The sequence below is a fragment of a genome (genome assembly GCF_019968955.1).
Source record: "MAG: Porospora cf. gigantea A chromosome Unknown PgA_NODE_395_length_19674_cov_335.749, whole genome shotgun sequence".
Taxonomy (NCBI): Eukaryota; Apicomplexa; class Conoidasida; order Eugregarinorida; family Porosporidae; genus Porospora; species Porospora cf. gigantea A.
Window position 1 is genome coordinate 1 of NW_027151674.1, and position 19384 is coordinate 19384.

The following is a 19384-nucleotide window of genomic DNA, read 5'->3' on the forward strand; positions in this document are numbered from 1 at the left end:
CATTGCGACTGGAGAGAGTGCGCAAGACTCTCGCGTCCCACTTCCGAGGAAATGCTGCGGAAGTGTACAGGAAATACGCCATCACAGACCCTGCCCACGGCATGCAGTTCGAAGAGTTCAATCGAATGTGCAGCGACTTCACGCAGGGCTCACTTCATTTCGACATTGCTGACCTGGCGATCATCTATAACGCCATCGACGATCATCAGAAGTCAGCGATAAACGAGCGCGAGTTCGCCGAGTGGATGGCAGGTCCCATTACGTACTTGTAGCGTGTTCAATATTATAACGGCCCCACATAGGCCACTGAATCTGAGCGAAAATGAGGCATTCTCAATGGGCGGTATCGATGAGCCCCTAGAAGAGTCACGAAAGTCGAGTGCTGAGACCTTCGTTGTCCCTTCCCTAGATAAGTTAATGGAGGAGCTTACCAGGCCAGGCCTTGATGGCGTTCCGTCATCGCCTCCATGGACTAATCCCACCTCGGGTATCTTCGACTGCGATGACGCGTATGCGACGCTGCTGCAGAAACAGCTCCAGCACGAGCAACGTAAGCTCGTTTTCCCCCTGCAGTCGGCAGATCGCATGGACTCCTCACCAGGGTCCACAACGTTCGCAGCATCGCCCACATGTGAAATCAATCTGATGCCCATGCCCTTTGAGACCATAGATATGCTCACTAGGGACTTGGCTCCGGAACCCATGACGCCGTCAAACCCAAAGACGCCTTCATTTCTTGAAAGTAAGTGTTCGGTTGTTCTCATAACAGACGAGACATCAGAAGGAATGCTCTGGTGCGACCTGCAACCCAACACCTCGACCACTAAAGAAGTTCGAGTCAAGGAGCTGTCGTCTGTAGGCGCGAAGGAGCACCCGCACGGGTGCCGACCGTGTGCGTTCTACCACACTAAAGGTTGTCTCAACGGGAAGAACTGCACCTTCTGTCACGATTGGCATGCACCCAAAAAAAAGAAGCCGATGAAGGAGCAAAAGAATCTGATGATCATCGCGAGGCCCGATGGGAAGATAGAGTTCATGCGCTGCTCTATTCAGGAAGCACTTCGAGTGCTGTGATGGATACCTGATTTAAATGCAGAGGACTCTGTTTGAAAGATGCCTGTACTAATATTAGCAACCACAGCACCCCTTTCGTTTCCTTTGTGCACTCTTGCTACCAGTGAAGGCTCCTTGCAGGTTCTCCTTCTCATGGTGGTCGTATGAGAGAAGGCTGTGTTCGGGGGTCTCGCTCGAGGCGCCACGTTCCATATGCGTTACCGCACTCTTCTCAATCTGCGCCTTGTTAGTGAAGACGACGTCGCGTGTGAAGCAAGGCACCGTGTGGGGGTCGTAGATCACTCCTTGGATTGTGGCCTTCTGTCTTGACAGGTACTCGGCCTCTCGAGGACGATACTTGTTGTCGCTAAACGAATCTTGCCGGGGGATCGTAGTGTAGGTGGCATGAGGTGGGGCGAACGGAGAGACGGCAGGAGTCGCCAGAGGGGCGGAGTACTGGGTGTATGCCGTAGGTGGAGACTGGTTGTACGTCGTAGGTTGGGGCTGGGTGTACGTCGTAGGTTGGGGCTGGGTGTATGTCGTTGGTTGGGACTGGGTGTATGTCGTAGGTTGGGATTGGGGAGGGACGATTGGAGCATCCAGAGGGCCGGAGTACTGAGTGTAGGTCCTAGGTTGGGAGTGCGGCATCCCCGGAGGGCTGAGGGCGCCCGAGTACTGAGTGTGGGTCGTAGGTTGAGTGTAGGTCGCAGGTTGCGATTGCTGGCCGGACTGCGTGGTGGAGGGGGCGTACAGCACGTCACTGCCATATGGGACGTTCGAATTTGCAGCGCCAAGGTTCGACGGATACGAAAAGGTTTGGACCGACGCAGATGGTCGTCGGTCCGCGAGGACGTAATCAGAAGGAAGTTGCGTCACCGTTGGTGCGGCCAGTTCGTATTGCGTTGGGTCAGCGAGAGGTACGCTCTCCACGACCGTGCTCGAGATCAGCCGGGTTTCAAGGACACGCTGCTCAAAATTCGTCATCTGAAAAGTGTTATTTGACTCAACATGAATCATTCCGCGCGGGGAACCCGACATTAAAACCCTCACGTCTCTTCTGTTGCACTCAATGCAGCACTTAGATCGAAATCATCCTCTTCGTCCACGGAAGCCTCCTTTTCGGTCGGAGGACCTCCCGGGACGTCTGCCTGGGGCAATCGCAACTGTTCTTGCTCAACCATGACGAGAATGCCAGACCAGGGAACGTGTCGGAACTTCGCATCTACCAGCGGAACCCACCGAAGCCCAGGCCTCAACACCGACACCGGAAAAGCTGCTGCAGCCAAGAATTCTGAGCGTACGGAGTCGTAGTGCCGTACCTCGAAAACCATTATGGCCAATGAGGGCACACTGACTCCCACCGAGAACATTTGACCCTGCCACCGCGGATTCAGACCGTTGTTCTGAACGTAGTGCGTTCTGAAAGTCTTGCAGTCGGGGGCGACCCCCTGCAGAGTGACGACGACGTAGGGGCTTACGGCATCACGTTTTCGAAGGGCAACCGTTTTCTTTAGCTCACTTGCCGGACGCGGGAGTTGCTGGGCGGCCAGCACGCGAATGCGCAGTTTGATGGAGATCTCGCCAGCCTCGCGTAAAGCGAAGGGGTTGAGTTTCGAGGGGGTGAAGGGTATAGCAGGGTTTCGCAGACAGTTGGGCTTGAGAACGTAGCCGCAGTTCCCGTTCTGAACGAACCGCCCCATGTTGAGGAGAGTCGCCAGACCCATCACTTGGTAGTTCAGCGCCACGATTTGTGAGCCGAGATTCCACACAGAAATAGGATTGAAATTGGATGAAGACAATCGCGTTCCAGAGGGAAACACCCGCGTCAAGTGCTCCAGATGCAGCTGAGCGACTTGATACTCGTTTTTGCTGCTCATTCTCCGGAACTTCGATTCGGACATAGAGCAGATGTGGCTCGAGAGACGTGTAGGATCGTCGAACGACGTTAAAGCCTTCCCCGCAAGCGATATGGTGCAGTAATAGTTTCTGAGCTCCTCGCTGATGAGTCCGTCTGTGTGAAAAGTCATTCGTGGTCTCACTCTTCTTCAGCACACTCTTTGTGCCTTCTGTGGTTTTTTTCGGCTTCTGTTGGGACTTATCCTTCCTTTTGGGAGCGTGCGGATCTGGAATGTCGAAGGGAAAGTCTAAGCAGAACTCGTCTGGGTACTCAGCCATTAAATTCAGTTTCATCTCTCTCTCTAACAGAAGTAGCTCCTCCTCGTCTCCCTCTTCGATCTCCATGCCCTGGTCGTCAGGGACGCGTCCTTTCACAATGAATTTGTTCTGCAGGCTCTCCGGACTGGCCAAGGGTTGGGAGGCTGCATTGTTGAGGCAACCGGGGCTCACGGTCAGGCGTGTAGATCTGGTGACCCAGAATCTCGACGAGAAGCTGCCCCACCCTTGCCTTCTGACGGGCCGAGCAATGCATTTCAAGAGATAGAATTATAGGGTAACTGCTTTTCTTGAACCCGTAGTCTTTGCATGCCTGTAGAACGGCTGAAAACGAAATCTTCTTTGTCAGGGTGTGGCCGTGGTAGATGATGGGCTCTCCGTAAGGGCCGTCCCAGCAGTCAAGTTCCACGCAACGACAGCCTTTCAGCAGCACGTCAATGTACTGACCGACTGAGCTTTTGCTGCTGACTTGATCACCTGTCAGGTACGTATTGTGTGACGAGGCAACCCAATACTCGTGCAACGGGCGATTCATTTCCTGATACACGAACTGCTTGTTGGGGTGGATGATTGAGTTGGCTTCAGAGGTCAGCAGCAGGGAGAATCCCCAATCAGTGAGGTTCTTGTTCTTTCTGAAGGGGTCTCCCATACCGTTTAAGTGCTTCATCGCGTCTGGAATGGACGATGGCGGCGTCTTCTGCACCTCCAACAAAAATTGTTGGTAGTTCTCTGCGGTCATAACTCGTTGGGCAGAGTGTTTGAACATGTCGAAGTACACTAGAATGTCCTCATGGGTCAGCAACCGATGCAGCAACTGTTTAAATTCGTCCTGTGTGATCAAGAGAACCCGGCCCTACATATTCCAGAACGTGAGACCCGTCTTCATCGTAGTGACAAAAGAGCTTCTCCGCGTATCTCAAGTCCATCTGGACGTGGAGCTGCTGTAGTAAATCGATCAACTCATTGAACTGGATGGATCCGCTATTGTCCTGGTCAGCAGTGAGCCATATCTTTCGGATGTATTCATTGGTTAAACTTGAGGTCCTCTTTCGCTTGGTAAGTGCTTTCTGGTGGGCGTACAACAAGCCTCGAAGCCACATACGCCATTCAGGGTAATTCTTACAGACAACGCGAAGCTTATTGGTGTGGGCGACTAATTCAATTCCCAAGGCCCTCTCCTCTTTCTTGCGCTTCTTGAAGTAGTCGCTATCCTCTCCCGGAAGGATGAGGTCCACATCAGTGAGGTAGATAATGGTTTCGCTAGCCTTCTTCCTTTTTTGGGGAGAGGTCCAGCGGATGGCGAGCACCTCCATATCCACCCAGAAAAGACGGTCGTGCGGCTTCTTCAGCCGATTTCGACAGTGCTTCAATAAATACCCCCCCTCCTTCGCATAACTCACGGCCGTCTTAACATCCACATCCCCGATTAGGTCGCGGATGGCCTTGGAGACGTTAGCTAGATCTGGGGACACCGCGTCTCCCGGAGGTGCTTCTTCCAGCCCTGGTATGAGCGCCTCAATGTAGGGGTTGACCGGCGCTTCAACTTTCTCAGCGGTAGGCCCGTCGGTGACCCGCTTGAGCTGCTGCTCCAGCGTGGGCACCGTGAAGTCGACATCTTTGTGGGAGGGTCTTCGCGGTGCGAAGGGACGGTCCATATGCCGAATTATTTCCTTTTTTCCTGAATAGAAAGAAGCCCCAAGCAAACGAAGATGAATGCGGATATTAAAGAAATTTTCTTTACTTTTAAAAATTTATCGTTGAAAACAGAATGAAAATCGCGAGAGCGAGGAAAAATCGGAACAAATTCTGTCGCCGAACCTCCTGTGGTGTCAGCGGCTCGCGTTGTTCATCTCCGTTACCGAATCGCTGCTTGAACGGCAACTGCTACACTCACGTAGGTGAAACCGAGAAAGGGAACGAACCCGAAGGCAGATCCCAAGTGGAAGCTGGAGTGCCACTCGCCAGCCGTTGAGCGTGCCGGAGCATCCTCTCTACGCCCTCGCGGACGTGGCTGGTTCTTGGGGTGGTCTGTTGGCTGTTCTTCACTGGATGCGGCGTCATGTAGGCACTTACCCCGAATATATTGGTGTGATCGTTTCCTCTGTGCATCCACTCTTGCAGACAGGACACTCCTTCTGACCCTTTATCAACCACGTGCTGAGGCACTGCCAGCAATATAGGTGGCCGCAGGCCGTTACAACCGGCCAGACTGCTGGCTCGAGGCATACTCGACACTCGAACGTGGAGAACTTCTTCTCTGAGGTGTCGTCGTTCGGCTGCGGTTTGATCTCATCCATTGACTATTTCCAATTTATGCGCAGTGCGCGAAAGCTGGGTACTTTAGGTCGAGTGGCGGATGCGTTGAGGGAGGCCGTTTCCAGGGACGCGGAGTCTGTAAGTGCACTAGGAGCTGACTATAATCTGACTATATTCTCCTTTATTACATAAGATTTAAAGTAATACCTATTCCATTTTTCAATTCGTCTTTAGAGTGTAGTGACCGCTGAAATCAGCCGCCTACGTGCGAAGCCCACCTCCAGGATCGAGCCCAACGACCTGCTTGTGTTGTCGTACTTCTCCATGTTGGGGTACAAGGTAGATTTCGCTCATCCAGCCGTGGTTTCCGCAATGGGATCGTCCAACCAAAACTGGAAGGCTGCAGGCTACTTTGGAGCGTCGGTAATGATGACGTGCCCCAGCGCAGCCACCAGGGTGGAAGCCGTGCTGAGATCAGACTTGGCTTCAACAGAGGTCGCGTTCGTTCTTGCAAGCCTGCAGTACCTGAGCATGGTCCCCAATACTGCAGTGGCGTTTTGGGCAGAAGTCAGTTCAATCGCCAACCCCTCCAGCAACTTCCCTCCGCATGTTAGGAAGAGAGCTTACGCCTGTATGCTTGTGTGCGTCAGAGATGACCCCTCACTGCTTCCGCCTTCGCAGTGGGCCCCTCGTCTGGCCCACTGCTTCACGGCGGAGCATGACGTTGGAGCGTTGCTAGCTGTGTGCAGCCTGCTGAACGGAGCTATTCAGGCTTCCTCAAAGGGCTGGGAGGGGGTCATCCCACCCGTAATAAATGTGCTCCTCCTCTTCTCTGAGTCACGAGTGGCGAAGTCGGCAACCTACAGAGGTGTTCTCTGCCCGTGGTTACATGCAAAGCTGCTACGGCTTCTGCGGTTGTTTCCCCGGAACCTATCTCGAAGGTGAACTGGTGGTGTTTCACACACAGTCACCTTGATAACATAGGGCGTGTGGTAACGTCGGTACTAGACCTCGCGAGGGCAGGGCGCTACGGTCTCGTAGATTGTATCGTCTACTTGGAGGTGGTATTGTTAGTGCTGCACTATCAGACCCGTCTGCCAAGCAGCTACCGGAAGCAATCAACAGACGTGCTGATCCAGATGATGGGTTCCAAGAATCAAAATGTCCGAACTACAAGTCTGGTAACGATGAGACAGGTGGAGTTCAACCGTGAGATCGTCCGAGGTCTCAAGCTTCACCTTGACCCGTTGATTCGCCTGGCGCATGAGCGAGACCCCCTGCTGCAGTTGCACGCCGTGGCACTGCTGGTGACACTTAGCGATGAGGATACCTGGCGGACTCTAGTCGAGGCGCTGATAAAGCTTCTGGAGGGGCCATGCCCACATCCATTCCAGACCGCCGTTAAGGTCATGGCGCTCGTGGAAACGCACGCCTCGGGGCTTGAGGAGTACGTGGACTGCGTCTTCAGGGTTTGCTTCAGTTTGGGAGACCAGGCGTCGGATGAAGCTTGGATGCGTTTAGTGCAGCTACTGACCGGATTCGAAGGAGAACGGAAAGACCTGGCTTCGATCAGAAACTATGCCGTGGAGAAGGCTATGCGCTCTCTCAATACCCCTAGGTGTCCGGTGTTGGTGGTACGTATGTCAGCCTTTATTCTCGGAGAATTCAGCGGCCAAAGCACTGTATCGCCGGATAGGATCGTCAGCCTACTGATCCGGTACACTCATGCTCACCACGGCCTGGCATGCACCCGCATCATTGTCACAGCCCTCACAAAAATCGCACTGCGAGGTCACTGCCGAGATGACGTCTGCGGCCTGTTGCAGTGTTTGGAGGACGCTACAGACTCAAACCTCCAGCAAAGGGCTTCGGAGGCTCTGGGTCTTCTGAGGGAGGTTAACGCGTCTGACGAAACCCCCTTTAAATTCTCGAAGGACAAACGAGTCATTTCGCTCCCAGAACGAAGAAAGCCTGCAGCAGGTCGGACTCTGGAGTCCTTAAAGGGGTTGGACACCACTCGTGACGACGTCGTGATCAGGCAGCTACCCGTACACAGCGACTCTATTGACTGGCCTGTGTTGGGTCTTTCCGACACGAAGGGGCTTTGGTTGCGAGCTGTGCTACATGGTAAGGGACCTCTGTTCGTCAACGCGGCGATCGTAGTCGAGGCCGTCTCATGTAAGCCGCTGACCATATCCTTGCGGAATGTCACCGGTCAAAAGGCGTTGCGAAAGGCAGACCACCGACTCGTACCCACCTCCAGATCCACAGTGTTCGCCCTCACGGATATGAATCTGTTGACCAACATATCCCATCACACACGGCCGGACCTGAAAGCGCCGATAGACTTGAGGCCTGGGGTCCAGACGACGCTTTCATTCCAATTCAACCTTACCAGTCTGGATAACTTCTCGGTGCCTCGTCTGCAGTTCACAGCGAAAGCGGACACGTCCTCGTTTACTGCGGAGGTCCTGCTGCCTGTGTGCGCGTTGACGCTCGTCGAGCAGCACTCAGTGCCACGGAAAGGGCTACAAGCCGCATGGACGGCACTGCCGCACCAGGAGATGTTCGCAGGCCATCCGCGCCTACCCAAGGAAACGCACTCGCTCTTGACGAAGTTCGGGTTCGACCTCGTGCCTTCACAGAAACTGTCGTGGTGGTCTGGGAAGGTTCTGGGTCATGAGGTTATCATGTGTATCGACTTGTCAAAGAGCTTTGTGAAAGTTGCACTGAAGTCTTATGACGTTCTCCTCTGCAAGCGCCTGGCCGTGGAGCTGTCTGTGTTCCTGGTTACGCCGACGCCGTGATCAGGCAGCTAGAGGTCTTGTGTAAGCGACTGCAAACGCTTTCTTTGAACTTTGCGGTCTTCAGCGAATTCTGATGACGCCGTGTGTTGCAAATGTATATCTCCGGATACACGAAGTCCAGAAGGGGGGGCGAGGTTAGCGCGTCGAGGTCCAGGTTCATCTTGAAATCCAACTCGCTTTACCTTCCTCTCAGGTTTCTCTGGAACCTCGTCGTAGATCTCGATGGAACTTCCTCGTTCGAGATCCAGATCGCCGGAATCACGGAGAAATGGTGGTGTGATGTTTTTCTTGCGCTTTCTCCGCTTCCTGCGCTCGCGATTTGGGCGCTCTCGTGTCGAAATACCCACGAGGACAGGCTGTTGGGGGGCTTGGAGCATAGTGCTTTCGAAGGCGTCACGGGAGGTGGGCGGCTCTGAGTGGCGAGAGCGCTGGCGTTCAGATTGGGCCTGTACTGCTGGCTTGTCATTCACAAGATCCTCGTGGATTATGATGCTCATGTCCAAGGGAGGGATTTCCACAGGCTGACTAGGTGTTGGTGGGAGTGAGCGACTAGTTTGGGGTCGCCCACGGGGTGTGTGCATCCTCATGGTCTTCCAGTCGCCGAAATCCGACTCGTCATGCGTGGCCTCCTCAGTCCCCTTCATCCTGGCTTTGATTCTATGAGATAGGCTGCTCTTGTTGGTGAGTCTCGAAGTTGTGAAGTAGAAGCAAAAGCAACCGACGACTAGCGTTGTGATGAGCAGAATCACAACTCCCACTAGTATCTGTTGCACTTCATCTCCGCCTTTGAAGAGCTCGGCACTGCCCATAGACACCTCCTCCGTGGTCGACATTGAATCACAACATATATAAAATGACGTGTGTTACACATCCGCCAACCGAAACGCCACCAGATCAATCCAGGTACGCTCCTTCACTCTCATGGTGACAGGGGGCCGAGGCGAGATCCCGAAATGGAGGAAATGACCGTGCAAGCCCTGGCACTTGTTGGCGCTCGCAACCAGCTGCTCAACTTGCACTCACTGGAGAGGGATGAGCAAATCCTGGAGTGGATTGAAATGACTTTCTACTCATCTATTGACCTTGCAGAACGAATGGTCCGTGCCGAAACTCGGAAGCCTCTGCGTCTGTTACCGCTAGGCAGGCCCCTAATCCCTTTGGAAGGCGCTCGCGTCGGCGAGGTCTTCGCCATCGTGACCGCATCACGGGTGAAGGTGCTGGCGCTATGCCCGCCGCATGAGGGACCCGCTCACAGCCACAATAAGGAACTCTTCGGAGTGAGTTTGCACCATTGACGTCACACAGATCTTGCTCGACGTCTTTAAAGCGTATACCGACTTCCTGCTGAACCCCTTCGTGGCTAGTGTCGACGCTCACGATCCGTCACTGGGCAGGAAGATTGCGAATGTAGTCGAGAGATCTGCGCAGTTACATGAAAGCCCATAGGCTGTCACAACGGGCAGCCCCCCTGCGCTGGGCGTCTGGGTCAACGTTCTCCTGCTCTCCGTTCCATTCGGCCTCCGTGAGCAAGACCGTAAGCACCTGAGGGCCACTTTCTCGAACCTTGACTAGTTTGAGTGTGTGTAAACCGCCATCCATGGGCCCTTCCACCCACTTCAGTCCACTGAAACCCCTCATCAACTGCAGTTTGTCTTTGGTCGTCACCAGCTCTTCTAGTTGCTCGGCAATTGCAGCCAGATGACTCTTTTTGAGTTGCTCCAGATGAGCCTCCAGCTGCAACTTCTCTTGTCTCAGCTCGTCCATTTCAATGTCAAGGTGCGACAGCTCGTGAGGCCACTGCGGTTCCTCCGGCATCGCCATGCTCCGTCGACGGCGTTCGGCCGTGAGGCCTTCGTCTGCGAGGTGAACTGCTTCCTCCAGCTCCAAACAGAGGCCTTCACTGTGCCTTTCTACTGCGTTCTGCAGTGTGTCGAAAGCCTCTTGTACCGACGCCCAACACGACGCGCTGGCCTCGGCAACATACGCATGCCTCCCGTCAGCCTTCTCGACAGTGTCCATAGTGAATTCTGTCACTTAATTGTTTTTCCATACATGACAAGAGTCATGGTCATGAATCAGTTCGTACATTAACTGTGCGGCCTTCAACCTTGGCGTAGACCTTGAAGTGCCCACTATTCTGGGTCTTCAGCATACTGTGAGCACATTGCAGCTTCGAGGGGCTGTCACCCACGATAGTCATCTTCTTGACTAACGCTTGGGCCATACGAGTCCCAGGAGCCTTTACTTCGTTGGCAAATAGCTGCAGGGTGAAGCAGTTCTGGATTAGAGTGTGAAGATTGGGAGTAGATTCGGAATCGAGCGCGACCGTGCCTTCGAGGAAACATTCGAACCCGTCCTTGCCGCTGGCAAGGTAATCTTTCGTGACTACGCGATAGGTTTTGTCGTTGACCAGCGGGTCCCAAGTATCGGATTTCCATGACTGGACCTTCACTGATAGCACACGACTTCCAGAGGGCTGCTCTGGGTCGAACTCGAACTTCACGCCCGCCAGCTGCAGAAACCGCCCTTCTCGGGCAGGCCACATACAGACGCTGTTCTCTAACGCCTGGCGCACCGAAAGGCCGGACAGCTCCAGCACGACTAGCGGGTCTGGCATCGGAAGGAGGCTGACGAGGTCCCCAACTGTGAAAGGGCCCGACTCGAATAGCCTGTCTGCCCGCAGAGTTCCGGAGTTGAGCATCGCTATGTCGGCCTTGGTGCCTTGCCTCATCAGGTCAGATAGCCAGTTTCCCGTATTCGTCTCCTGCGTCCTCACGATTGCGAAACGAGCTTCGAGCTCGCAAGAGGTGTATCCCAGTATCTGCGTGGTCTGCCTAGCAAGCTCCTCGACGTACTTGTGGATGACTTTGTCCACATGACGATTGGTGTGGAAGTTTTGGGAAGTTACCTCAACCAGTTTCCAGAAGAGGGTGGAGCCACCGAATGCGTCGATCGCTATGCGGTGACCGCGCGCCGCGTGAGTGCGCTGCGCAGTCGTCAGTGGTGTTAAACTGGCGTTTGGTGCCTCATCCACCTGCTCCAAACCCAGGCTCTCGCCCGGATAGATTTCCAGCGCAGTGAACTCCCTGAAGTCCGTACCGGACTTGCATGCGACGGTGCGTCCGATCTGACAACAGCCGAAGTACTCATGGTCATGACCTCCGAGCAGCAAATCGATCTCGGGCACCTCATTGGCCAGCCGCTGGTCATTGTGGGCCCTCATGTGAGTCAGAGCGATTATGAAGTCCACATCTCGACTCTTAAAAAAAGACACGAGCTCACGGGCTTCCTCGACGTAATCGACGTAACGAACTTCATCCATGTCGATCATGGCGAGGGTCTCAAGCCATTCTCGTTCAACGAGGCCCATTATTCCTACGTTGTACCCTTGCCACTGGAGCAGACGATACCGCTTCCCATCAGCGAGGGGACGTGACGGACAGTCCGCCTCGAAGACGTTGGAAAGTAGCCAGGGACAAGGAGATGACCCTGCTAGATACTCCAAATGGTCCACTCCAAAGTCAAAGTCGTGGTTTCCCATGCAAGCCGTGTGCACCTTCAGCATTTTTAACACCGGAATCATATGCCAGCCCTTGGTGGTGGTCGAGATGGAGGATGGGTTGAACAGGTCTCCGCTGAACAATATGAGTGGGTTCTTGTGTGCATACGACCGGAACGCGCTCACGAATCGTGAAACGCCGCCTTCGCCGTCCGCCCCCTGTTCAATGTTATACACGTCATTGAAGTGGAGGATGGTGATTGGGTCGTCACGAGTCAAGGGTCGGTCGAAGTCAGCGTAAGTCTCGCCAGTGAAGCCAGCGTCAAAGAACTTCTTGAATGGGTGATCAGGAACCGGGAATGCGCGAGACCCAAATCGCTGAAACATCCGAGTCACCTCATGACCGGAGCTCGCCCGTCTACGGGCCCCCGACACCTCCTTCTCCTTGGTCTGGGCTTCACCAGACACCTTTGTTGGGGCCTTAGACAACTCTTCCTTCTTGGGCAGGCCGAAAGCTCCAGCGAGCCGGTGACTCAGAGGCTCCTCCGAGTCGCTCTTCTTCGGCGCAGAGCGCCGTTTCCAGGGCAAGAAGCTCTTCTTCTCCTTTTCGACAGCGGCGTCGTCAGATGTCTCTTTTGGGGAGAGCACCTCCGGTTTCTTGGACTTCTTCCATGGTGTAAGGCTCAATTTCGGTTGAAAACCCTTCTTCGCAGGTAACGGTTCACGATCTTCAGCGGACTCAGTGGGAGGCTCTGTTGATTCCTCAGCGCGATCGGTAGCTTCTTCTGCAGAAGCAACAGGCTCATTCATAGCCTGCTCAGTCACATTGTCCGCCATACCCGCGACCTTCACGACGCTTCCCTCAGACTCCTCAACACGCTCTGCAACCTGGAAAGATACAGCAGCAGGCGCCTCAATAGGGCTCTCTGTATTTGTCTCAATAGGCTTCTCAATAGGCTTCTCAATAGGCTTCTCAATAGGCTTCTCAATTCTCTCTATAGGCTTCTCAGTTCTCTCAACAGGCTTCTCAATATGCTTCTCAATATGCTTCTCAATATGCTTCTCAATATGCTTCTCAATAGGGCTCTCTGTAGTAGTCTGAATAGGCTTCTCTGCAGTCGTCTCCTCAGGAGACGACACAATAGGCTTCTCTGTAGTAGTCTCCTCAGGAGACGACTCAATAGGCTTCTCTGTAGTAGTGTCAATAGGCTTCTCTGTAGTCTCAATAGGCTTCTCTGTTTTCGGCTCAGTTACAGATGTAGTCTCTGTACGGTCGTTGGCCTCACATGCCCTGCCAACCTCGTTGCGACATTCAGAAGCGGCGTCAGAAGTCAGGTCGACTTCAACAGAAGTATCGTGGCGCTCGACGTCGTCAAGGTGCGAGTTGTCCGAGAGGGTTACTGACATTGACTGTTTGGAACAGAAGTTGTATTGAGTCTTTTAACCGCTTTTTTCATCGCTATGGCCCACATTGTCAACAAGAACAATGTCTACAAGAGCAATCGACCTCTCGTTTTAGCTGCAACTCAGTCTGTTGTAGGGCTGCACTCGTTTCACCCCACCGCATCGTCCCATTCACACACCACCAGTCCAAGCATTCCGATTCCACTTACACTGTACCAGGACCAGATTCCGATTCCTCTGCAGAACCAGGATATTCGAGGCATGAAGTTCAAAAAGATCGGGGAGGGCTGCTCAGCACAAGTTTTTAAAACTTCCTGGAAAGGATCGCCAGCCGCGCTTAAAGTTTGCTTGCCACAGCAGGCCTGCATATCTCGTGGACTAGTCGACGGTTTGAGGTCTACTGAGGAGGAGTTTTTTGAAAGCATCGGCCAACACGAGCACATCCCCAAGTTTTACAAGAATCTCATGGTCCGAATCCGAGGAGAGGTACGGCGAGCCTTCCTTATGGAGTATTTTGATCGCTCAATACGCAGCCACAGAGGTCTACATCCAAGCGTGGCCACTAAGATGTTGGTTCAGATCTCCAAAGCACTAGATTTCATGCACAGCAGACGCTGGCTCCACAATGACGTCAAGCCTGACAATATTCTCTGTCAGACTGGCCGGTTCGTACTTGCTGATTTCGGTACCGTCACTAGGACTGACACCTCAGGGCTTTCCGCGAACAGCATCTTCTCGACGGTCGGATACAAGGCGCCAGAACGGTTCCGAAACCGCAGCGTGGGGCCTGCAGCAGATATGTTCGCCCTCGGAGTGACCTTTATGAACTGTATCAGTTGGCACTCAGGTCACGGACCTTTCTGGGAGCATCCGTTGTTCGGAGGCAGAGTCCCTCACGCGCGAGCCACTGTTGATACTTACCTATACGCTCACGTGCGTGACTGCGACGTTCACCGAGTCATCGACAGCTTCCGGCTCCATCCCAAGGTCTCCGCCGTCGCGAAATCCCTACTCCGTCTAGACCCTTCAGCGCGGCTCCGCGCTAACCAAGTTATCCGAGCGCTGGCCGAATTCTGAATGTTTTTCCGTGACCGAAAATGCTACAGGGCGATTTTCGAAGTCGTGCTGGGCTTGGAGACCTCTCGGGGCCTCGCCAGCTCGGAATGAACGTACGACCGACGCAGTTGTCGCCTCGTGCAGCCCAGCGACTGCCATCACCGGAAGTGGAAAAACCTGTGTTCCCTCGACCGATGCGAGAGGACACCGTCGCCGTTCACATCTTAGGCCTAGACGCCATCAGTCAACAGTACTCAATGTGGAACACCACGGGTGAGACTTGGGCCAGCACACGACCAGTCAGGTACAGCATTCAGCTCTCGCGTCTTCATCACAAGAGTCTTAACGAGTACTTCGAGATGCTTCAGAGTTGTCCAATCGACAGTTCCGGAAGCTATGCATGCACTCCAAAGCCGAGCGTTCTCCAGACGATGAGTGTTGAGGACCGCCGCAACCACCAGCTCTCAAGAGCTACACACCTCGTTGCCGCCGAAGGCAAGTTCGGACCGTACGAAGCGACAACACAAGGCAGCCACGTAGCCGTCGTAACTCCTGACAGGCCGAGAGTGGAGGTTGACGTTGCGCATGCAGGCTCACTTCTTTTCAAAATCTACGAGGAGAGCGAATCTGAATCTGATTTCGTGGGATGTGTCGTGGTCACGCAGGCCAAGTACGAATTCAAGCAGTTCTCTACAGTGCCGTTACTGAAAGTGAATGCTCGGGGCTCCACTGAGACTCTGGGATCCTATTCTGAAGTCATAGCTGCAGGCCCGCATGCGTACATCAAGGCCGTTCTCGCTGAGTCAGGCCCTCATGCCATTGATATCGTGGACGAAGAAGGCGTTGTTAAGGGTAGACTTGTCTTCAAACTCACACGCGAGGTGTCGTTGAAGTCGACAGTGAAGAACGGTCTGCTGTTCGAGGATGATTCCATCCCTGTCGAATGTCGAGTCAACTTGCCTGCCTCCAACGAGACGCTCTACGCCTCACAGTCCCCCCAAGGGAGCAGTCCCCCCTACAGCAGTAAACCTCATAGAAAGCGACTCTCTGGTTGGCAAGGTGCGCTGAAGACCATTTGCTTGGATTTGCCCCGAGAGACCTGTTGGAATGCTTAAAAACGTTTACCAGCCATCGTCACTTTCGTACTGAGGCTGGGGCTTAACCGCCGCTACGGGTTTCGGCACTGGCTTGGGCGCCGTGTTGAGCTTGGGGACTGGTTTTGGGATGCTGGGCTTCGCAGCCGTGGGCTGTCCATCAGGCAGAAGTCGATCCAGAGAACTGCCATACGAGGTCATATGACTCGACGGCGGAGTTCGCGTTTCAGGTATCATTCTAGCAGTCAGCGGTACGTTGCGCGTTTTCAGTTGAAAACAGCGGTCAGCGACGTCCTTAATCTGCTGAGCCACGTGTGCCGAGGCATCCCGCTGATTCCCACCAGCCGGGCGAAGCCAGACCCAGAGTTGTCCCTCGCAGCCGACGTACTGGCCTCCAACACCCTCTAGACTCCATCCAAACGGATCAAGGTGAAATCCATCACCCACAGCCACCACCATAAGCGAGAGGAACACCGTACGAGTCAGCGCCGCCCCATCCTTGGACCGAATGAACATTTCCACGCCCCTTGTAGGGGGCTGCACTGGTGCACTCGGACCCCGAAAGAGCGACAATTTCACGTCCGCTACGTCACCAGGTAATAGCGTGTGGTTGACTACTCTCCACCACTCCTCCACTGACCCCACGACGCCAACAGACTGCGGATCGGTCGCAGAGAGGAATCCGCGCTGTTCCTGCTCTCCCTCAGCGTAATAGAATCTCCACCAGTGGGTCATGGGGGTCTCTCGCTCAGGGAGGACAGTCTTATTGGGGACACTAGGTAGCTCTTGAACTCGACTCATTGTTATGCGAGACGCGTGGAAACACCTAAATCCGCATTACGTCACATGTAAGTTAACCTGGCCGCCCCCATTCAGATGTCACTTCAAATCGGGAGCAAGCTACCTTCGGTAAGGGAGATTTGAAGCACTAAGCAGTCTTCCATCTTTATTAGAGGCGAAAACGTCGATCTGCGCGAGTACTTCGAGGACCAGCGGGGCTTACTTCTTGGGTGCCCCGGCGCTTTCGAGCCCCAGTCGACCGCTTTTTTGCGGGCTTTCAAGGCCATGGTGAGGAGGAACCATCGGTGAGATGCAGGCTACTGACCTCCGAAAGCACGTCGACTTCATCGGCGTGACGGTGGTGAACGATCCTTACGTGGTTAAGGGATGGGCCAAACGTTATCAACTGGCGGATGACCTCACGCTGATCGCGGACGTGAACGGAGTCTTAACACGACGGCTGGGCATGGATAGCGATGAGTCCAGCCTGTCTCTCGGCAAGCGTAGACGTTCGCGTTTTTTCACGGTCCTTACTGAGAAGGGGGCTGTCGTCTCCTTCTTAGATTACAAACACGACTTGCAAGCACCCGAACGAGTGCTACGCTTCCTGCAGTCGAGGGACATGAGGCTAGAGGTTAAGAAGCAACCATCCCTAGAGGACTTCTCCGACTACTACTCATTAGACATTCAAGCAGACAGGTCACATGAGCCTCTTTTTCGCCTGCTGTACCAAGCCGATTTAGGTCGGTTAACCGAGATTCCCATGGAGTTCGAGCTTTCGCCAGCTGTGGAGTCCGTGATCACAGTGGCCAATATGGGAGACTACTTACGCATCACTGGAGGCGCCACGCGCAACATCAAACTCAGCTTCGATGAACTGGTTTTTGAGGTGTCCTCGATCCGATACCTGGTGCCCTCCTTCCACACCTTCAAGGAGGGAAGGCGGGTGGCGGAAATGCAAGCTGTGATGGTCCACGAGAAGTCGGGACGACGAGTCATATTGTCCGCAAACTTCTCTAACGGAGGTCGGGACTGCAACATGGCTAATCTGTTGAGCATCAACGCGTTTCCGCCACCCAAGGGATTTGGCATGGAGACTCACACAAAGGTCGACGTTGACTTCTCCAGCATGTTCTACAACAACCAGAAGTTCTTCCACCACAAAGGCTTCGATTGCTTCGATCGGCTGACGCCAGTAGACTGGCTAATCGCTTCAGCGCCGAACTTCATCAGCCAGCAGCAGCTGGAAACTATCGACGAGGCTCTGACAGCAACCGAGGACCCTGCCAATGAGAAAGCTGTGAAGGTCCCCGAGATGTTCGCTGCGCATGCCGTTGTGAAGTGCTAATGCCGTTTGAGCGCCTGTAGCAGTTTAGTTTTCGTGTGGCTTGCCATGGGAGAGCACGGTCACGTTCGTTGTACTGCGTGGGACCAGAGGGTCCTCGACCACAAGCGAAAGCTTTCCAACATCCAGTTTGGCTTGCAGCACGCCAAGTAGATCAGCCCCCAAGACGAGCATGCGCTTCGCTACGGATCTGACTACCAGAAAAGGGTGGCGGAGGAGGAAGTTCGACCCTTTGAACCGAACTCGCAACTCTGCGAACGACCTGATTGGCTCCTTATCGCCGTTGGTAAGGGCTACTGAAAGCTTGCAGTGCCGGAACACCTTTGGTGATATGGCGAGCGTATCAAGGACTGCTGGAGACACCATACTTCGGCCCGACCCAGTGTCGAGCAAGCCTGCCATCTCGACAGGCATTGAGGAGGCGTCTGCGCCGTCGACATCCACGTGGCACACGAGTTCTTTTGCTACATGGGATGCCCCTGACTCGTGGCTCTCGAGCCGGTTTACGAGATACGAGTATTGCGACAGGTGTCGCGCTGCCGTCTTCCCCTTCAATAGCATCGGAACAGTAGTCGCTCCCGCCGGACCCTCCAAGCTTAGTCGCGACATCCGATAATCGAGCACGCATCGCGCTGCTTCCATGAAGGACACCCCCAGAAGCACCACTGGTGGGGCCTTCGGCTTGGCGTCGACAATAAGAAAGGGAACTGCCCGCTTGATCCCTCCGATTGTGACGTTGAGCACTGTCGCACCTGCCACAGGGAGGAACCGTCCGTTGATCTGCTGGCACCGAGTAGTACGCACGCTGCAGATATCTGGTCGAGGCCGCAGCGCGTTGAAGGCGCCGAGGGTCATGACGTTGCCGCTGGATCCCGTATCGAGCACCGTATCGAACGCTTCCCCTTGGATCACCGCCTTCAATCTGGAGTTGTCCCACCGCAGGAGATCCAACTCGAGCAGCGTTTGAGGGGTGAGCGTAGCCAACTGAAGGCACCTCTTGTGGTAGAACTCAGGCAAAGGTTCTAGGGCCCGCGTCAGCACCTCCAGCCTGGTCGATGGCTCTAGGGGAGAAAGAGCGCGGCCCGACCAGACGGTGTGAGCCAGCACTGAAAATGCATCAGGGCACCTTTGAGTAGCTCGAATCATTAGTGTATTTTTGAGTGCTTTGTGACTGTACATGAATAGGCCTGCCCATAATCGCGCGCTTCATCAGAATTATTGTGTCCCCATTATTGCTAAGCATGCATCTGTTGCTACTCTTGATAAGCCGTGTGTTCGGACGCGCTCTGACAAATGATGAGCAAGATTTAATTCTTCGGGCTCACACAACCGAAAGAGCCAAGTGAGATCGCTCCGGCCGAGCAATTCAGATATGGTCTAGGACCCCTCGTCTGGGACGAGGCGATTGCGGCAAAGATGGCCGAGTACTTGGGAACATGCGGTCTTGAGCACTCCTCTTGGGGGTTTCGAACGTATGACAGCGGCGCATTCGGCAGCGGAGGAGGCCTCCACGGTGAGAATCTTGCTTGGAGTTCAGGAGGTAAGGCATGCTCCTTCCCGACTCACAAGTGGATCGAGGCTTGGAGTACTGAACGTGCGAATTACAACTGTCTTACCAACCAGGCCCAGAATCATAAGCCTGTCGGTCACTGGACACAAATCGCGTGGGAGACTACTACTCACGTAGGATGTGCGGTAGACTGCGGGTGCAAGACCAGTCACGGAACCTGGTTTGACACCTCATTCGGGTGTCAGTACGGCCCCTCCGGGAACTACCAAGGCTACAGGCCCTTCCCTGTCGATGATTGCCCTCCTGAGATGATGTCTGGGACGACCACGACACTCGAACCGAGAACTATGTGGGACCATTCCTTTTCGTTCACACAGATTAGAACCTGGGTGCTACCAAGCGCAGCAA

General features: G+C 54.2%; 14 protein-coding genes across 22 annotated transcripts; 6 read left to right on the forward strand and 8 right to left on the reverse strand.

Annotated features, from left to right (window-relative positions):
* Positions 1-336: 336 nt before the first annotated feature.
* KVP18_002625 (uncharacterized protein) lies at positions 337-1074 on the forward strand (the record flags this gene model as incomplete). 2 transcript variants are annotated; one of them, XM_067953666.1, is made up of 2 exons in its annotated part: positions 337-742; positions 770-1074. In XM_067953666.1, 2 exons carry the CDS (start codon positions 337-339, stop codon positions 1072-1074), a joined length of 711 nt encoding a protein of 236 aa, XP_067808956.1. The 2 variants fall into 2 exon arrangements, with proteins under 2 accessions (XP_067808956.1, XP_067808955.1); XM_067953665.1 differs by having other exon boundaries at positions 337-1074.
* Positions 1075-1128: 54 nt separating this feature from the next.
* On the reverse strand, positions 1129-2037 carry KVP18_002629 (uncharacterized protein; the record flags this gene model as incomplete). The annotated part of the gene is made up of 1 exon (XM_067953674.1): positions 1129-2037. The coding sequence occupies one exon, from the start codon at positions 2035-2037 to the stop codon at positions 1129-1131; it is 909 nt and encodes a 302-aa protein (XP_067808963.1).
* A 62-nt stretch (positions 2038-2099) lies between these two features.
* Positions 2100-4880, reverse strand: KVP18_002624 (uncharacterized protein; the record flags this gene model as incomplete). Of its 4 annotated transcripts, XM_067953662.1 has the most annotated exons (4): positions 2100-3064; positions 3093-3371; positions 3400-4054; positions 4083-4880. In XM_067953662.1, 4 exons carry the CDS (start codon positions 4878-4880, stop codon positions 2100-2102), a joined length of 2697 nt encoding a protein of 898 aa, XP_067808952.1. The 4 variants fall into 4 exon arrangements, with proteins under 4 accessions (XP_067808952.1, XP_067808953.1, XP_067808954.1 ...); XM_067953663.1 differs by lacking the exons at positions 3400-4054; positions 4083-4880 and having other exon boundaries at positions 3093-3294; XM_067953664.1 differs by lacking the exons at positions 2100-3064; positions 4083-4880 and having other exon boundaries at positions 3305-3991.
* Positions 4881-5080: 200 nt separating this feature from the next.
* On the reverse strand, positions 5081-5522 carry KVP18_005177 (uncharacterized protein; the record flags this gene model as incomplete). Its single annotated transcript, XM_067949558.1, has 2 exons — positions 5081-5270; positions 5299-5522. The coding sequence occupies 2 exons, from the start codon at positions 5520-5522 to the stop codon at positions 5081-5083; spliced, it is 414 nt and encodes a 137-aa protein (XP_067808971.1).
* A 16-nt stretch (positions 5523-5538) lies between these two features.
* Positions 5539-8288, forward strand: KVP18_002626 (uncharacterized protein; the record flags this gene model as incomplete). Of its 3 annotated transcripts, none has more annotated exons than XM_067953670.1 (2): positions 5539-5619; positions 5716-6426. In XM_067953670.1, 2 exons carry the CDS (start codon positions 5539-5541, stop codon positions 6424-6426), a joined length of 792 nt encoding a protein of 263 aa, XP_067808959.1. The 3 variants fall into 3 exon arrangements, with proteins under 3 accessions (XP_067808959.1, XP_067808957.1, XP_067808958.1); XM_067953668.1 differs by lacking the exon at positions 5539-5619 and adding an exon at positions 6449-8288 and having other exon boundaries at positions 5806-6422; XM_067953669.1 differs by lacking the exons at positions 5539-5619; positions 5716-6426 and adding an exon at positions 6621-8288.
* Positions 8289-8296: 8 nt separating this feature from the next.
* On the reverse strand, positions 8297-9121 carry KVP18_002633 (uncharacterized protein; the record flags this gene model as incomplete). The annotated part of the gene is made up of 1 exon (XM_067953679.1): positions 8297-9121. The coding sequence occupies one exon, from the start codon at positions 9119-9121 to the stop codon at positions 8297-8299; it is 825 nt and encodes a 274-aa protein (XP_067808968.1).
* Positions 9122-9241: 120 nt separating this feature from the next.
* On the forward strand, positions 9242-9583 carry KVP18_002630 (uncharacterized protein; the record flags this gene model as incomplete). Its single annotated transcript, XM_067953675.1, has 1 exon — positions 9242-9583. One exon carries the CDS (start codon positions 9242-9244, stop codon positions 9581-9583), a length of 342 nt encoding a protein of 113 aa, XP_067808964.1.
* A 133-nt stretch (positions 9584-9716) lies between these two features.
* On the reverse strand, positions 9717-10307 carry KVP18_002628 (uncharacterized protein; the record flags this gene model as incomplete). The annotated part of the gene is made up of 1 exon (XM_067953673.1): positions 9717-10307. One exon carries the CDS (start codon positions 10305-10307, stop codon positions 9717-9719), a length of 591 nt encoding a protein of 196 aa, XP_067808962.1.
* Positions 10308-10356: 49 nt separating this feature from the next.
* On the reverse strand, positions 10357-13194 carry KVP18_002635 (uncharacterized protein; the record flags this gene model as incomplete). Its single annotated transcript, XM_067953681.1, has 1 exon — positions 10357-13194. One exon carries the CDS (start codon positions 13192-13194, stop codon positions 10357-10359), a length of 2838 nt encoding a protein of 945 aa, XP_067808970.1.
* A 54-nt stretch (positions 13195-13248) lies between these two features.
* KVP18_002631 (uncharacterized protein) lies at positions 13249-14268 on the forward strand (the record flags this gene model as incomplete). The annotated part of the gene is made up of 1 exon (XM_067953676.1): positions 13249-14268. One exon carries the CDS (start codon positions 13249-13251, stop codon positions 14266-14268), a length of 1020 nt encoding a protein of 339 aa, XP_067808965.1.
* Positions 14269-14288: 20 nt separating this feature from the next.
* On the forward strand, positions 14289-15362 carry KVP18_002632 (uncharacterized protein; the record flags this gene model as incomplete). 2 transcript variants are annotated; one of them, XM_067953677.1, is made up of 1 exon in its annotated part: positions 14289-15362. In XM_067953677.1, the coding sequence occupies one exon, from the start codon at positions 14289-14291 to the stop codon at positions 15360-15362; it is 1074 nt and encodes a 357-aa protein (XP_067808966.1). The 2 variants fall into 2 exon arrangements, with proteins under 2 accessions (XP_067808966.1, XP_067808967.1); XM_067953678.1 differs by having other exon boundaries at positions 14355-15362.
* Positions 15363-15368: 6 nt separating this feature from the next.
* Positions 15369-16142, reverse strand: KVP18_002634 (uncharacterized protein; the record flags this gene model as incomplete). Its single annotated transcript, XM_067953680.1, has 1 exon — positions 15369-16142. One exon carries the CDS (start codon positions 16140-16142, stop codon positions 15369-15371), a length of 774 nt encoding a protein of 257 aa, XP_067808969.1.
* Positions 16143-16406: 264 nt separating this feature from the next.
* Positions 16407-17469, forward strand: KVP18_002627 (uncharacterized protein; the record flags this gene model as incomplete). 2 transcript variants are annotated; one of them, XM_067953671.1, is made up of 2 exons in its annotated part: positions 16407-16409; positions 16438-17469. In XM_067953671.1, 2 exons carry the CDS (start codon positions 16407-16409, stop codon positions 17467-17469), a joined length of 1035 nt encoding a protein of 344 aa, XP_067808960.1. The 2 variants fall into 2 exon arrangements, with proteins under 2 accessions (XP_067808960.1, XP_067808961.1); XM_067953672.1 differs by lacking the exon at positions 16407-16409 and having other exon boundaries at positions 16432-17469.
* Positions 17470-17493: 24 nt separating this feature from the next.
* KVP18_002623 (uncharacterized protein) lies at positions 17494-18612 on the reverse strand (the record flags this gene model as incomplete). The annotated part of the gene is made up of 1 exon (XM_067953660.1): positions 17494-18612. The coding sequence occupies one exon, from the start codon at positions 18610-18612 to the stop codon at positions 17494-17496; it is 1119 nt and encodes a 372-aa protein (XP_067808950.1).
* Between the last annotated feature and the right edge of the window lie 772 nt (positions 18613-19384).